We start from the raw sequence: 18,631 nt of genomic DNA on the forward strand, positions 1-18,631 counted from the left end.
CCAGAGCTCCAGCTGCACAATAACAAGGCTAAGCTCCTCGGGAAAGAGGTTATTGCAGTTGAAACACTATGGCATAAGTATTAATAACTCTAATTGAGCCTTATTTTGAGAAGACAGTTTCCCCTGGGGAGGTGTGTGTGCATGTGTGTGTGTGTGTGTGTGTGTGTGTGTGTGTGTGTGTGTGTGTGTGTGTGTGTGTGTGTGTGTGTGTGTGTGTGTGTGTGTGTGAGTGCCCAGAGCAATAAAAACAGCAGCAACACCCTGAAGTCAGAGTTCCAGCCTCTTGGAGACTGTGGATACATTTTATTTATGAAATTTCAGCATGGAAACACTCTGGTTTATCAACATTGTACGGGAACAGTGAGCAATTACACCAGGCTCATGGATGTCAGAAACCATCAGAGAAATATCCTCATATAGGAGGACAAACATGACTGTGTTTGACCTGCAGGGCTCAGAAGGTCCTGACGTATGCAATTCCAAAACAATATTGGAAATGAAGGCCCCTAGTCAATGTATGAATGACCTAATGAACAAACAAATAAGCAAATGAACAAACATATGAACAAACAAACGACGAAGGAACAAAAAGGTCCAAGGGCATATGACGACAGAGTCTCCAAGCAACAATAGAGACAAAGACCGCAAGCAAATAAAATTGACTGAAATAAATAAATGACTGAATGAATAAAGGAACACACAACCAATGAATGAATTAATTAATGAATGAATGAATGAAGGAACGAACGAATGAATGAACATAACCAATGAATGAACGAATGAATGAATGAATGAACGAATTAATGAACAACCAATGAATGAACGAATGACTGAATGAATAGAGGAACACAACCAATGAATAAATGAATGAATGAATGAATGAATAAAGGAACACACAACTAATGAATGAATGAATGGAGTAAACGAACGAACGAACAAACACACAACTAAAGAATGAATGAATGAGTGAATAAAAGGAACACACAACCAATAAATGAACGAATGAATGAATGAATGGAGTGAATAAAGGAACACACAACCAATAAATGAATGAATGAACGAACAAACAAACAATCAAATGAAGGAACACACAACCAATGAATGAATGAAGGAACACACGACGAATGAATGACTGAATAAAGGAACACATAACCAATGAATGAATGAATGAATGAATAAAGGAACACACAACCAACCGATGAATGAATGAACGAACAAACAAACAAATGAAGGAACACAACCAATGAATGCATGAATAAAGGAACACACAACGAATGAATGAATGAATGAGTGAATAAAAGGAACACACAACCAATAAATGAACGAATGAATGAATGAATGGAGCGAATAAAGGAACACACAACCAATAAATGAATGTATGAACGAACGAACAAACAATCAAATGAAGGAACACACAACCAATGAATGAATGAAGGAACACACGACGAATGAATGACTGAATAAAGGAACACATAACCAATGAATGAATGAATGAATGAATAAAGGAACACACAACCAACCGATGAATGAACGAACAAACAAACAAATGAAGGAACACAACCAATGAATGCATGAATAAAGGAACACACAACGAATGAATGAATGAATGACTGAATAAAAGAAAACATAACCAATGCATGAATGAATGAATGAAAGAATGACTGAACGAATAAAGGAATACACAACCAATGAATGAATGAAGGGACACACAACCAACTAATAATTGAATGAATGAATGAATGACTGAATAAAGGAACACACAACCAATAAATGAACGAATGAATGAATGAATGGAGCGAATAAAGGAACACACAACCAATAAATTAATGTATGAACGAACGAACAAACAATCAAATGAAGGAACACACAACCAATGAATGAATGAAGGAACACACGACGAATGAATGACTGAATAAAGGAACACATAACCAATGAATGAATGAATGAATGAATAAAGGAACACACAACCAACCGATGAATGAACGAACAAACAAACAAATGAAGGAACACAACCAATGAATGCATGAATAAAGGAACACACAACGAATGAATGAATGAATGACTGAATAAAAGAAAACATAACCAATGCATGAATGAATGAATGAAAGAATGACTGAACGAATAAAGGAATACACAACCAATGAATGAATGAAGGGACACACAACCAACTAATAATTGAATGAATGAATGAATGACTGAATAAAGGAACACACAACCAATGGATGAATGAATGAATGAATGAACGAACGAACAAACAAACGAATATAGCTAACAAATATAAATGTCTAATTGAGACAAACAAATGGACAAATGCGAACTAATGAGCAAAATAATCCATGAGCATTTCCAAAGCATCATGAACAAAGACCACTAGCAAATATAAATGACCGACTGAACGAACAAAGGAACAAAAGGATTAACAAACAAACATGTAGAAATGAATAAATGAGCGAATAACAAATGAAATTAACTAACAAACTAAATGATCCGTGAGCCAATTTTTAATGAAATTTTGCCAATATAAATGACTAAATGGATGAACAAAGGGGTTAATTAATTAAAATGGAAAAAAGACACAAAAGAATAAACAAAATAATGAACGGACAAACAATGAAGGTTCAAAGAAATGAAAAAACGAAGGAAAGAACAAACTACTGAATAAAAACAAATAAAGAACTAAGCAAAGTATATTCAAACCTCTGATTTTAATTCACGCAGCCAACCTGACCTGCACCAAATTTAAGAATTGAGACAACAATTTGGTAAAATCCAGAGGATTTGGGCATTACCAAACGGTCCTTGGCACCATCTCTAATCTCACCGAAAGCGGCACTGTTATCCATCAAACCACATCAATTCTTTCCTGAACGATAAACAGTCATTCCCACACTAAGCCACTACAAAGTTCACAAAGCAAATCAATATTGCTAGAATTTGCTGATTAAACATCTCCAACCTGAACCATACAAATCAAATTGAAATGAGGGCGGTGAATACATGCATTATCATCACCTTATTAAATGAAAAATTTGGCTGCCTAATTGTGTCATATATGTCACGTGTCAAGTATTTTAGTTTAATTAACAAACTGTGAAATGGCGCTTAACTGCTTAGCTAGTTAAGATCAACCGAAAAGTGAATATCGGCTAAATTTAAATATTTGTTCAGCAAAGGTGAGAAGCGTGTAGATTTCATTGACAAAATAATCAGTTACAGAGAGGAATGATCACTCCTGATGAGGGCGCTTTATGTTAGACATATTGGTTTATGTTTACAAATGTCAAAGTGTGCTTTTCCCGGGTTTTCCTGACATGTACCAACTAATTAATTAAAAAGTGTTTATCTTCGACTGTGTTGGAAGGTCAGACATTTACATTTAGAGATCGATGCAATCTCAGACCTCAAATAAAACGGTTTGATTGTCTGAAGAGTATAAAGGTAAATTTGCCATATTAAACACGTCTACTTATTCTTCATTCTCTCCAACCATTCCTCTATCCATCTCTTCAGCCCACAGTACCTGCTGCTCTCTCGCTGGCTCGTGCCTCCAGCTCGGTCTCCTGTAGCTGAGAGTCCAGGAGCTTGGTTTCCAACTCTTTCTCCTTCAGCGCCAACTTGTCCTGGAGCTACAGATACACACAAAATATTGATAATGATAATAGAGTGACATGTTTGTGAGTTTAGCCTTATCACACTGATGAGGTCAACAAAAATAAATAAACAACGTACCTGCTTGGTAGGTAAACAGAAATTTTTGTTTTGTTCGTCTATCAAAAACTGTATTTTTTTTTTTTTGAAAATATGAAACTGCAAAACTGTTCAACATACAAAAACTTTAGGATCGCCAAGTCATTTTTTTAAAATGTTTTTTAAATTAGTCACTTGTGCTCACAAAAAAAACGGTAAAAATAGTAATATTGTGAACTATTATTGCAATTTAAAATACGTTTTTATTTTAATTTATACGACTTTCCAGTCTTCAGTGTCACACGATCCTTTAGAAATCATTCTAATTTGATGATTTGCTGCTCAAGAAGCATTTCTTATTATTATCAATGTTGAAAACCGTTGTGCTGATTAATATTTTTGTGAAAAATGTTTTTAAAAAAAAAAAATCAGGATTCTTTGATGAATACAAAGTTCAAAAGAACAGCATTTATTTAAAATTCAAATCTTTTGTAACAATGTAAATGTTTTTCAATTTATTCAGTCCTTGATGAATAAAAAAGTATTTATTTATTTCAAAACACTGACCACAAACTTCTGAATGGTAGTGCATTTTGCAGGAAATAAAGGCCGCTTTTATATTGTGAACATTACATCTATTTGTAAAGTATAAATACCATATATGTTATGGCAGAATTTGAAAAAACTAAATGTATGCTTTAAAAAACTAAACAAATTTGTTATACATTTGGACAGAATCCTTTTAACTTCTACATTGCTGTAATAATTAGAGTCATCGTAAAATGTCATCACATATATAAGAAGAATTCAGATGCAAAAGCATTTTTGAATAACGTTTTTCTTTAATATTAACATTTATATCAATATCAAAATCAGGCTCCTATGTATAGGTTTCTACCCAAGTACCTGCATTTCTGAATGGGCTGAGGCTGGGATTGAGTGAGTTTGAAGTGAAAGTATTTGATGAGATTATACTATGTGCGGAGAGCATTCACTCAATATTATTATCTCATTTTTGACAGAGGTGGCTTTTAGAGGCTTTGGCATGGTAGGTCTTCATACAATATATATATTGTTTTACTTTGTAATATATATATATATATATATATATATATATATATATATATTACAAAGTAAAACATTGTAATGGTTCTTCTAAAACAGGCTTCATTTTATTTAGCAGTAAATACGTTTTTTCCCTTCTGAAATTCACCTACTTGCTTGCTTAATTTCAACAACTGCTTAGTTGTGTCTGTACTCCGTCTCATTTGTTACCATTAAATTGCATTATTTATATTATATCCCCCCAGCCATGGTACCCTGGCATATAGCAAATACTTGTTATGGTGCAATCAGATCCTGATAGATTAAATAAAATCCTGCCATCACAGGAATATAAATAAATATCACCCATTGGCCACCCAGCATTTATTGAAAAGCTCAAATCAGTCAACCACAACTTCATAACAACAGTCAAGCTTTTGTATTTGTACCACTACTTTATATAATTCAGGACGTCTTCTATAGAAAAAGAGGAACTGTTGTGTCTTGGCTGTAAATCTGGATTGGTGATATTTTACGAGCATCTGAATGATAGATTTAACCTCCTGTCTTAAATATTTTCATCCCGATTGTTTTTGTCCTCAGGGACTTTGAAAACATGATGTGGCGAGGCCAGAGTCCTCAAAGGGCTCTCTCAGATCACTGCCAGCAAAAACACACTCTTGGGACATGTTCCTGCCCCTCTGTCAGGAGTCACAACTACTTGCAAACCATGGACATCAATCACAGTCGTTTCAGAGGGTCTCCCCCTCTCTCCGGCCCCTTAAACTCCAGATGGGTGTAGATTTGCCAAAGACACTAATACAATTTCAAGGCTCTATTTCTGATGTTTCTGAAAGGACAATGATGCAGCAAGAATATAAAACAGAATGAAATGCAGACATCCCACCTCTCCCGGAAGGTCTGGGAGTCTCCCGTATATTGATAGCGGCTCCCTGATGCTTGCAAATTATACAATATCCCGGAAATCGCCTGTTTCCACCTGGTATTAAGATGAGTTTTTGGTGAACCGATCACAAGTTGTCAGCCAAGACACATTACCGTTATCACATGTTTCAAATGAGTCTTCTGTGACCACTTGCATTCGGAGACCCTACGTTACACTCAACTACATCACTTTCGGTGCATGAATACTATTGAATAAACAAACCCGTGTTATATGGCTTACACTAATGAATAGGCCTAAAATAGAAGCCTATAATTTAATATTATGGTGGGCATTAGGTGCTAACTTTGCTGGGAATTTGGTCATTTTTCCAAGTACTGCACTACCCACAATCCTGAAGCAAACATCACCAATCACAGAACTCACTGTTACAATGGAAACAGAAATTGTTGCAATCAACACAGCATTGAGTTTCAACCCAATGCCGGTTGACTTGGGAACATTAGCTAACAACTAACTAGCTAACTAACTACCAAGAGTTAGTTAGTTAATATGGGATGTATCGTTAGGACACTAGCGCCATTAGATAATAAGACGACCGATTGAGTGTGAAGTAAAGTAGTACATCCATGATTGCTAACTTAAGCAGGGCTACTAAGAAAAGGCACATGTGAAATAAATTTAGCAAAATGTGTTATGATGTGCATCTAAGCCCAGCCTGTGTTGAGGAACCGTAAAGGGCAAATCTGAAAACTAATATCATGATCCTGCCTGACTGATAGAGTTTCCAATCCAAAAGTCTTTGAATGCGGCTTTTGCAACTTTTACGTTGTTGCAAGCTGACTGAAATTAATGCAGCCAAGTAACAATGAAATATGTTGAAACTTTCAGAGTTTTAAAAAATCTTTCAAAAAGGACAGGACTAACCCTGAATTTCAGAAGGAGCTAGTCTAAATGGATAAATGGATAAGCTGAAATGAAATGAACTTCTTAATGTGTGAATTCACCTTCTTATTGAGGCTTCTAAGAGAATCCAGCTCCTTCAAGAGGAAGGCAATGTTTTTCTCTTTATCCAGAACTGGCACTTGCTTTTTGGAGTCACTGGTAACTTTGGAATTTACATGGTCCTCATGAGCATGCCTTCAGAAATGACAAAAGTTCATTAGAAACGCTCTTATATTAGACTCCCAAACGGGCAACAAAAATGAATCACATTCACATTCAGACATTCAATTATCAGATACACAAGGGATGCGGTCTCCCACTTTCAAGAATATTACTGTGACTTATTTACTTTGAGATATTAGTCAAATCATACAGTTGACCTTTAAGGTAATATTAAAGTATTACTGCACTGTATTGCAGGGTAAATTACTTCCCTCTTGTAGCCAGGAATTCGATTCAGCTCTTATTAAGGAGGCAAAGAAAATGCATTGGAATCTATATTTATCACAGGACGATTCACGCTGTGATATAATTAAAATCATCTTACAAAGGACAACAATGCTAAAAGTGAATATTACTGCTATATATACATTCTTTAAAGGCCTTCTCAATAGTAAGAGACAGGTGAAACTAAACAACTGTTATTAGAGAGAGAGAGAGAGAGAGAGAGAGAGAGAGAGAGAGAGAGAGAGAGAGAGAGAGAGAGAGACATGTGCTTCAATGTTATTATTTATTAATTAATTCAATTCATTTTAATTAGTTCGTTCATGTTTTTTTCATAATATTGACAGTAGTAAATGAAACACAAAGTCCTATTAACAAGTAGGCTATAGGCCTATCAATAATTATTTATTTGTTATAGCCTATTATCTGCAATAATTACGAAAACCCGTGCAGCAGGACTATCAATTTATTTATATAGGCCTATTCAGTTTAATTTTCTATTGACTATATAGGGCTATATACTTTGTTTATTAAAATTAAACTGCATTTTTCCATTGATTGTGAAGTTAGACATCGAAAATTGCAGATCAAGCGCATGGGCTGCATTTTTTTTCTTGTTATGAATTGTATCCTATTTTCCGTTATTACAGTTAACTACGCGAAGTGATATGGAACTGTAATGCGGTCAAACCTGCCTGAAACTACTTTAGCCGTGCGTTTCCCTGAAAATAATTGCACACCTTAGAACGTTCTCAACCAATCAGAATCAAGCATTCAACAGCCCTGTAGTATAAATATATTAGTGCTGGGCAACGATTAATCGTGATTAATCGTATCCAAACAAATAAAAGCTTGCTTACATAATATTTGTATGTGTACTGTGTATAATTATTTTGTATATATAAATCAAATATATAAACATTTGTAATAGCTGCTTATTTATATTTTAACATTTATATAAAATAGAAATAACTATCTAAATATCAAAATACAAAATAACTCGGTTATAATAAATATTAATTCATTAATTATATATATATATAATTTATTTATAACTATACATTACTAGAATTAATCATTAAAAGTAGTAAGATCATGTGAAAACAATGAAATATACTACTGTAGGAACATTTACTAGGAACATAGCATTGGAGAAACTAAAATCAACTAAAGAAAACTATCAAAAAACAACATAAAAAGCATAAACAAAAAGGCTGAGGATGAAAAAAACAGCAAACTAAAATAAGAATGAACTTTTCAGTGCAAAAGATTCAATTTTGATTACGCTTCAGGGTAACCGCCTGTGTTGGTGTGTGTATGACAGCAGTCTCTCTCTTCTCCTGACCTCAGCGCTGCAGACCCTGCACTGCTGACGTGAGGTGTGTGGACCGGACTGCTGGCTTTCCCGGTAATATCCTGCTCCTGCTGTGCTGCGGGGCTCTGTGGAGATTGTCTCTCCTCCTCCATGATTCTCACTTCAGCTGCAACTGGGCCTGGCACGGGTGGAGGTGGAGGGGGTCTGAGCGGCAAACCTTCTCTGGGCCTTGGAGTCTTAGATACTGCGTGAAAAAACAGAGCAAGAAAGAACCAAAACAACACAAAAAGAGCAAAAATTATTACCTAACTTAACTTTAATAGTACCCCCAATTGCTAAAATGCTCAATAAAAAAAATAAAAAAACATCATTAAAGTAGTCCTTATGACTATTGCACTACATTATTATTACCAAAGTTGGACTGTATTGACTATTGATTTGGCCCAGGTATACAATATCACGGATGGTGGGGGATTGGGGTTAAAAGAAAGTTTGGGCACCTCTGATTATTATCATTATCATACCTTAGCTCTCTGAGTATTTGGCATGGTAATGGATATGACACTAGCCCATTTCACATATACAGTCTTTACTGGTAAATTAGGTAATAGATCATATGTGAACAGGACCTTTTCAAATATACCGGTAAATTGGTTCCGGCAATTTACCAGTAAGGGAAGTTGTAACATTACCAGCAAATTACCGGTATATGCGCTGTGTGAACGCAGAATTAAATATTACCAATATTTTGCACGTATGAGGCTAGAACGCACTGACGTTAGATGTGATTTGGGCCAATCAGAAGCCGTTGAAAGAGCAACGGCTGGGTTATTCATAAAATTATGACGCAGATGACGTGTCTGATCACCACTGTAAACAGTCTTCAAATTGGAGTGATACCGAAACTAAAACGCTTCTCCTTGTCCGGACAGGTGAAGAGATTTGTCAACAACTTTAGATGTCACTTTCGGTTAATTTTATTTTGTTGCTTGTGTGAATAGTACATTTTTGAATTTAGCGATAAAGTCGTTCTGTCAATTTTACGGTAATTTAAAGTACGGGACTTGCTACTGCCAATACAAACACGACAAGCTGCTGTGAGCATGTAAGACATGCTGCTGCTGTACAATATAGCGTGCATGAATGACCCAAAGCAGATCTATACATGTGGAGCTGGGGAAGGTGGAGGGTCTCTGGAGGCTCACTGCAACTGCTAAAGCAAATGCTGACCAAGTATATGAAGGTTCAGCAGCCAGCTCATTGGCTACTGATACATCAGGAACCAATCAGCTGTGCCCTATAGAGAAAGATGTGACTGCAAGCAGATTGAGTTAAGGACCTATCAGCCTGCGCCATCTAGAGTTTCATGACAGAACTATGTATTTGTCATTCAATGAAAATATTCACTACTGCCATTGCTCTTAATAACCTTATCCACAGAGTCAGATTTGGCATGCTTTGATTGGTTATGAGAATAATTAGAACAAATTTAATTTGGGGTCCTCGACTTAAAATGTAGTGTGATAATTTTTGCCTTGCCATGTCTGAATAAACACAAACATACACGACTTTTAAGCTGCAGTTGAGCGAAGATAACCAATGAAAAAAGAGACAACAACAACAACAACTTCAGCTTTCCTCAAACAAATTATTTATATTTTATGGAGCTTTTATTTATTTTTGGATCTGAACAGAACCTGATCACTACTCGCTTTCACTGTGAAAAAAGGAGCATAAATATGTGAGTAAATGATAGCAGAATTAAAATGTTTGGGTGAAAATTCCTTCCACAGTTTCTTTTATCCAACACAATTACAAGCTAGTGCAAAAGTGCAACAAATAGTGATTGTTCTCAAACAAGTTTTCTGAACATTCACCCTGTATGCCATTTGTGGGCCAAACAGATAATCCTGCCACAAACTAATGCAATTGGTTGTTTCAAGGTTGGGATGCTCAAAGAAATAAAGCATGTTTTAAAAGCTTCCACAGTAAGTACACCACTCAGAGAAATCATCTGACTCTGCATATTAAAAAAGAGAGTATTTTAACATCCAGAAAAAGCATTGGAAGCCAAATGAAAAGAAAATCCCACAAGAAAGACGTTGCAACCATAACACATAAGACTTCCATTCTATTGCTGTGAGATTACAGTCTGACGGTTTGAAAGGCGGCTCTGTTGGTTGGTTTGCGTCAGCTCTCTGAAAAGGAAACTAGGTCTGGCCGTCTTTCACGAGGGAATGTGGCGATCCATGCCGAGTGACTGGCAGGAGGGGGAAACGAGGTCTTCTGTCAATGTTTCTGTAGCGCTCAGGGCCAGAGATGCAGGCGGAGAGGCAAACACAGAGGCCTGTCTCTCTGGCAGCTTTTCTGAAGACGAAAGCTGTATGTAACCCGGATTGTTTGTGATCAGAACTGAAGAGCGACGGCCCTTGTATCAGAGACATTTTAAATGAGTGCAAATTTGTGATGGCAAAACTTGTCAAGATACTGACTTTAAAGATACAAAGGTTGAAATTGTAATGTGAGAAGCAAAGGGTGTTATTAAATGTGTAATTTATGGTACAAATACAGTTATAGTGTCTTTCAAACAGGTTCCTGAACAAACCCCATCTCTGCAATTGGTTTGCCAAACAGCCCCCAAACTCATGCCATTGGTTGAGTCAGTGTTGCTGGGTTGGGCTGGTCGGGATGTTCAAACAGAACAATGTTTTGATAACGCAAACAAAGCCAAAATGTTTAAACTTTTCAGTGGAATCCACCACCAAATGGTTTCATTATATAATTTATTTATGAAAAAAAATTACACACTTCAGCTTTTACATCTACAAGCAAATCAAACAGATAGTGGCGCTAAGTGCATGCACAGGGTCAAGTGCTACACAAAAAAAGCAGAGTGGCTGTCTTCCGATGATAAAATATACATAAATCAGTTCAACATCAATGCAATTCAAATTGAGCAAAACTTAAACACGGAGTGGTTAAATCAAAAGCATCAAAAAAGGGGGAAATCATTCTGCGTTAATAAATGCGTTGTGATGCTAGAGTCTTGCGACCACGATGTCCAAAAAGCTCCAGCTTAGCCGCCACAATTATTTAGCGAAAGGTCAGGTTTTGAAGTCGAGATCAGGGAGGTCTGCCTCATGGCTTTGTTGCTAGGGCTCTGCTCTCAGGATTGCTGGAGACAGTTATTAGTATTCCCCGTAAGACTCACCCGTGCAAACACCAAATTCAAACCATGAATAATAACGCCAAACACACTTATAGGAGCCCTTTGTCACACTGCAAATATGCGACTTTTGGATACATTGTTCCCTAACCTGGGTTACTTCTTTAATTTTATCTCCTTCTCTGGGTGTCTCTCACAAAGGTAACTGCCCCTGAGAATGTGTATTTAAAGCGTCATTTCCCTCACAAATGGGGTGAGCGAGGCTTTTAATCTAAGTGTGCAAAGTAAAGGCCCATTTTCTATGGGAACCAAGCGAGAAAGGACTCTCGTTTTAAACCCATCACTAAGAGCAAATTCAGAACTGAAGAATTTGCTCCCTTTCGATTCACAAGTGTGAATTTGAATTTAATTGGCCACATGAGGTTGAATTGGAATGACAGGAAGAGGAATTTACTGAATTGTAATTCAAAGAAATTCAAAACAGTCCAACTTTTGTCCAAATTAACAAAATGGGAGAGATCCTGGATCGAGATTATTTAGATTTTTTTTTGAATTTGAGGTTATTCTGGGTAATTAAAAAATGTTCCATAGTGGACCATACAATATATGTAAATATATTAAATATAATAATAAAAAACCTTAAATAAATATAACTTAATTAAATATAACTAATATCAATAACAGAACAGAAAATTAAGATAAATAAGCAATTAAAAATGAATTAACACTGATTTAAAAAGATTGAATATGTTGTGTGAATTGTGTTAATTTCTTTGAATTTCCTTCCATTTTAATTAAATGCAAATTTGAATTCTGAATTCTGCTTGCTGCCTCAATTCAAATTCAGTTCAAAACCAGGAACGTAATTAAAATTTAACAGGTATTCTAAGCTCAATTCTGAATGGTGCACAACATCATGAAAATACATTTAACGTGATAAATGGAGCAAAAAATGACCAGACACTTGTATGGCCATTTGCTCCTTTCACAACTGCTAAAAGAATACAACTTCCAACAGTCTCGTGCCATCTTACTAATGTCTGTCACTAATAATCAAACACAGGCTGATTAACCGCCTGCAAAAAGATTGAAGTGTTTCACCAACAGCCCAAATGTATATTTGAGCAGTGAGGCAGAATAAATTTGCATATCAGGAGCGTCTGGTGAAGGGTTGGTAAATACTCTGTTTATCTCTCATTGTCATTCCAACCAGTCTATATAAATAGTGGCTTTTCCACAGCGTTATGGCCTAGGTAAAGTTATTATCAGCCCGGCATTATGGAATAATGTAAACAAATGTTTACGTAGATAAATAAATAAATAAATAAATAACATTTAAACTGTTAATGCATTATATAGAGCATTTAAGCAACGGGAAGCTTGCAAAACAAGTGTTTAGTCATGAAAACAGACACAATCTGGCAGGAAATGGTTATAACACTATTATCTACATAGTAAACAAATGAGGCAAGATATTGGCATTTACAAAGAGTCTTATAACTGTGAAATGACAAAAAGTGATATATTTTTGTTATGACTTTGGATTGTAATTATCATGGACAAATTTATGACGTATTACCTTGTATGAGTTCTTCTTCCAGGGCTTTTGATAAACTCTGACTTTGGGATGTAGCTGAGGTAGTTTCTCCTAAAGAGGATCTGAAAACAGATGCAAAACAAATACATGAAATCAACACACTTTTTTTTTTCCTGGTCTCCTTCGATATCTACCAGCAGTGTACTCTGTCTGACACACTCAGGTGAAGACAGGTACAGGATATTGACAAACTGTACATCAATGACACTGCTTTGAAGGACCTGCATGTTTTGTTTCAAAGCGCTGAGTAAAGCTAGGACATGAAGCAGATATCAAAGACCTTCAAGAGTTCGAGCCCAAACAGGACAGAGCTAACTCTTTTTACAAGTCATAAATAATAACTTAAATACAAAAGCCAGCTCAGTACTGAATTGCTTCGAAAAAATTAACATAAAATCTCTCAATGCACAATAAACTTGCAAGCATTGCACCTATAATCAATTTACATTTGCATTCCACTAAAGATAAACAAACTAAACTAGCAGCCGATTTTTAAATATTGTAACACCGTTTTGGATTTAGAAAACACATCTCTGCGAAGATATTACAGCGTGTAATCATCGCCTGCAATGTAAACTGATAAACATTTCGTACATATTAAAAAATCGTCCTTAATTGTAACATGTGAAAGAAAGCCATTGACAAACACTGTAAAATGAGCCGAGGAAGGCATCTTTACCCAAGTTGTGGTGTGGTCTCTGAACAATGGTGCTTTACAGGGGACGGCAGCCTTTGTTTCAGTTCTTCATTGACTTTAGGATTAGCTGGAAATATATAGAAGGGATATGATTAATTTCACTGGCAAAAAAAAAAAAAATGCTTTTCATCACAGGCTCGAGCTCACTTCTTTTCCAGTAGACTTAGAAAGGTTAGTATTAATTACAGCCTGTCAATATGATCTCGGGGTGCTTGGTGGAGAGCAATCTTTAATAACCTCTGGAGTAGAGGCAGCAAAACAAGACAGGCGGCTTTTAATTTGCCACGTGAAATTATGCTTTAAGACTTTGCGAGGTAAAGCACTGGTACACAGTGGATGAGATAAAGACAGTTTATGGAGGACTAATGAACGCGGGCAATTAACAAAGCGTAATCCCACCATGCAATCATTTTAATGCTTTTAGCTATCAGAAAAGTAAACAGCCATTTAATACAGCTCAAGCCATATCAGATCCTAGTCAGAAACCGCCAATTAAAGCGCCATCTACTCAGGTGTAATTAAATAATGGTGGATAATTTAGTTCCGTGAACGGAAGCTAATTCATAAGCAAGCAACAAACAGACAGGAGGCAATTAGCAGGAACGCTGACATTCAAACGGCAGAGCCTGTTGCTCTCTGGCGGTGGAGAGCTACCCTCTAGTGGTGGAGCTTCTGAGACAAGAACACACCAGCTTACACACATACACTCTTACAGTTTCACTTCTGTCAACCGGAGGTGCTTTGTAGAGTCACATTTTCAAACCAAATGAGTGCAGAACCTCTTCAAGAAACAGTCGGACTGAAACCAGCAAATGCAGAATGTTGTTATTGTGTGTTTTCCTGGTTGGTTATTTTTTTGGGAGGAATCACTTTGTAGATAAGGTAAGGAAAACCTCTAACAACTGAGGGTTTTCCGACAAACAAACAGACCAAAAAAAAAAAACACTCACAAAAAGCAATTACTTGCCAAAGCAATATTTTACAGCTTAACATAATCTACAAAAAAAAAGAAGAAAAAACTGTTTCCCTGACATTTCATATATTATTACATCTCCCACCCCGGAAATGTAAAAATGATCTAATATTTTCTGTTTGAATCCTTTATCTAGATATTCTTGATCGAAACATTTAGTACTTTCTGTGCTGAACTGCTCTCATTACCTTTGGGGTCAGTAAGAATTTTTTTTTTTTTTTACAGAAATTAATTCTTTAATTAACTTTATTCAGCAAGGACACATTAAATTGACCAAAAGTGACATTAAAGACTTTCATAATGTTACAAAAAAATCTATTTCAAATTAATGCTGTTCTTTTGAACTTTCTATTCATCAAAGAATCCTGAACAAAATGTATAACAGTTTCCACAAAATAAATGTTTTCAACATTGATAATAATCAGAAATGATTCTTAAGCAACAAATCATAATATTAGAATGATTTCTGAAGGATCATGTGACACTGAAGACTGGAGTAATGATGCAGAAAATTCAGCTTTGCCATCACAGGAATAAATTATATTTTAAAATATATTAAAATAGAAAACTGTTATTTCAAATTTTAATAATATTTCACTATATTGCTCAAATAAATGCAGCCTTGTTGAGGATAAGAGACTTTTAAAAAACATTCAATAATCGTACAAACCTCAAACTGTTGAACAATATTGTACTTATACTGAAACAAGAAATGGTGGCATGGCATATCGAAATATTCTTTTTTTTTTAAAATAGCCAACATCTTCATATCAGTGAACTATGATTTGCTACTTGCTATATTGAAATCAACTTGCTCAAGATTAGACAAATGATTGCAGGTAATATTTTCCTGTTTTGGAAGAGAAACACTGCCACTCATGGAAGAAAAGGTTCTATAGAACCTTAAAGAGTTCTTCTGTCAGGTCATTTTATGGATTTAGTTTTGATAAATTAAAGTTTGATTAAATTGTATGAATTAAGCAGCTTTTAAAACATACTTTATCACTAGAGTATTATCCAATCATTTAAGACATTTCTCCATTTACAGAATCTTTAAAGGGTTCTCTAAAATTTAGTCAAGAACCCTGGGGTTCTATATAGAACCTTTTTTCTAAGAGTACACTAGAAAAGCATATAAATGAACACAAAACACATGGACTGAAATCCATAAATCCAGATATTTTTTTAAAGATGGTATAGCACAGGACAAATAATGATCAGTTTCTTGGTAGAAGGAAACAAAGGTCATGAAACCGGTATAGGGGATGATGGACAGCCTGAGAGAAAGTTGGCAGAAGAGAGCTAAGAAGACATAAAAAGTGAGTGCTCTTGGGAGGTTGTGCGCGAGGCGGGTGGGGGTGACCCCTGGGGCAGATGCCAGTGGAACGTTATCCCCGCGCTGTAAGCCAGCACACACAGCTCACACCGCTCACACGCTATTCAGCTCAGACACAGTCAGGCGTGAACGGACAACTGGCTTTTTGTGCCAAACACCACAGGGCTCCATTAATCTCAGTGATAGACTCTGAGCGGGAGCTGGCCCCGCGCACCGCACTTTCACAGAGAAAGAGAGGAGGACGAGGATGAAGAAAGACCAAAGATAGTAGGTATGGCTAAGACGCCTGGTAATCCTTTAACACTAACAAGAGAAAGCAGCTTTGGGAAAAGACAGAGAGAGGGAAAAAACAACACAAAGCATACAAACCTGACCTTTTGATGTTCACATCATTTTCGGCGAGACGTGTTAAACAGTTCTCCGAAAAGAGCGCTTTACCAAATAAATTTGGACCGATTCATTGATTGACACCGTTTCCTGAGAGAATCACCCCCTAGAAACTTAATGAAACTGATACTATCCAATAATCCGATATTGAAAAACAGGGAAGAGCTCGTTCTGGCTTAATGAAAGTTTGAATTGTGCTGAGTGCAATAGGAGGCCTGTTTCTTTGCGGCTGCCGCTCCAGATGGTGAATTAGCATCGCATCTACATTTTCTACATAATCTGCAGGAGTTTCATGATAGATTAATGAGCTATTAGCCTTGGTGCTCACAGGGAAGTGCCGAAAACTACATTCACGCCAAAGCTTGCAGAGTGCAACATGCTACAATGAAGCCAATGACCAGTCATTGTATATAAACAGTGGCATTACAGCTAGATGAGGAGCTGATTCAAATCAAATCATAGTTTAATCATTGTTTATGCCTCTGCAATTTTCAACGAGCTAAAATAATTACAAATTTAAAAAAAATCACAAACTTGATAGTTAAATGTAGCCAAAGCTAAGTTACAGTACTTATTTAATAAGTGTGATTTTTTTGAAAGTTAAAATAATCCAGAAACTAAAAAATATGGAAACTAGAATACACGGCACACCGTATCTCTGTCTCAACCAATGGTGTGAGTTCAGGGATAGGGGTTGAGGGATAGAAGAATATACAGTTTGGACAGTATAAAAATCATGTCTATGATAAGACCCCATAGAGTTTGGAAACCCAACGCGCGCGCGCGTGCGTGCGTGTGTGTGTGTGTCAAATACAATGTGAAAATGTGAAAGTCTAAGGCTTTGTGTCCATTAGAGTCACATCTGAGAACACATCTGTCAAACGTGAAAAAGAGGACTATATAATTTTCATCAGATAACATTGAATATTTCATCAATATTCCTTCACAGGGATAAAACATGAGTAAATAAAGAAACATTAATAGGTTAGAAGCACGCATCAAATGTAAAAGCTGCTCAAAACAGCATTTGCCACTTAAAGCCACTTTATCCTTCCTTCAAACTTTTCTCATTTCAATTTGTCCTTTGCTGTCGCTCAGTGATCTTCATTTTCCTGTCTTGTAGACTTTAAGCTAATTGCCTCGGTGGGTTACTTATTATTCATGTACAATTATTGCAGTGTAATGTCTTTAAATCCTTTTAAATGACCATTCATGCGTCGCATTCATTGAAAATGCCTTTGAAGTCTGTCAAAGATGGAATTCTTCAAAAAGAAATGTCTAAGCCCAATTTCAATCGCTCGATGAGGGGGGTTTGGCGCTTCACTCTAATATAAACTAAATTCCATTAATTTTTTAAGCTGCATTTAATGCATTTCCTCCGCAAAAAGTTTCCAGATTCTTCAGGCTGTCATTTGTATTCCAGCTGACTTTATGAATATTAATAACAGTGTTATCCTGATTAAACGGGCTTCATGCGAAATCCCCGTGAATCTACGAGCTCAGGATTCTCGTCTTACTGATTCTTTATGAATTTTGATACGGACATTAATGTGGAGAGAGTCTTAAAGCAGGTTTAATTGTACAGCATGAAAAAGGCAGACATGAACTGATTTGATATGGATAAACAGGCTCTTTTATATGGGGAGGTGCACACAAGCACCTGGGAGCACCCCTCCGTGTAATTTGATTGTCACGGGCTGTCGTGAAGCTTTGAATGGTCTTGACTTTGCCTGGATCAAAAGATTTTATTGACTCGCTGACAGATATTAACAATAGAAACTGTTTTTGTCAATCAGTTACATGTAGGCTGATTCTATCTCACTGAAGGACTGGCGTTTATTTTCTATTTCCCAACTGTTAATGCTGAGAGCCATTACTGACTCACTGAAGGAACGTGGAATGGAGAAAAAAAACCAACTTCATATTTAAAAGTTGAAAAAGTTCAACATTAAAATCATATATAAAATGGGATTCAAATGTCTGAGGCCACTACTGAAATTGCTTTCATTTAATAATAATAAAGTTTAAAAAATATTTGGCCATGCAGGTATATAAGTATAAATGTGTTTGTATGGGTATATGGGGTGTGTAAATGTATGTAATGCACATAGATATGTAATTATGTAGGTATATATA

The 18,631-nt window shown here is 36.1% G+C and overlaps 1 protein-coding gene across 3 annotated transcripts in view; it reads right to left on the reverse strand.

The window, feature by feature from the left end:
- Nucleotides 1-18,631, reverse strand: part of mipol1 (mirror-image polydactyly 1) — a 103,920-nt gene that overhangs the window by 49,121 nt on the left and 36,168 nt on the right. For 2 of the 3 annotated variants that reach the window (XM_077238951.1, XM_077238950.1), the window contains exons 3-7: nt 13,782-13,866; nt 13,085-13,164; nt 8,370-8,583; nt 6,643-6,775; nt 3,521-3,626 (exon numbers count right to left, since the gene is read on the reverse strand). In XM_077238951.1, the coding sequence (XP_077095066.1) occupies nt 3,521-3,626; nt 6,643-6,775; nt 8,370-8,583; nt 13,085-13,164; nt 13,782-13,866 (618 nt within the window). The remainder of the gene's footprint in view (nt 1-3,520; nt 3,627-6,642; nt 6,776-8,369; nt 8,584-13,084; nt 13,165-13,781; nt 13,867-18,631) is intronic. The other variant, XM_077238952.1, reaches the window with a different exon arrangement.

The sequence above is a fragment of the Siphateles boraxobius genome, unplaced genomic scaffold (assembly GCF_051911475.1).
Source record: "Siphateles boraxobius isolate OS27281-9 unplaced genomic scaffold, OSU_SipBor_1 22, whole genome shotgun sequence".
NCBI classification, from domain to species: Eukaryota; Metazoa; Chordata; class Actinopteri; order Cypriniformes; family Leuciscidae; genus Siphateles; species Siphateles boraxobius.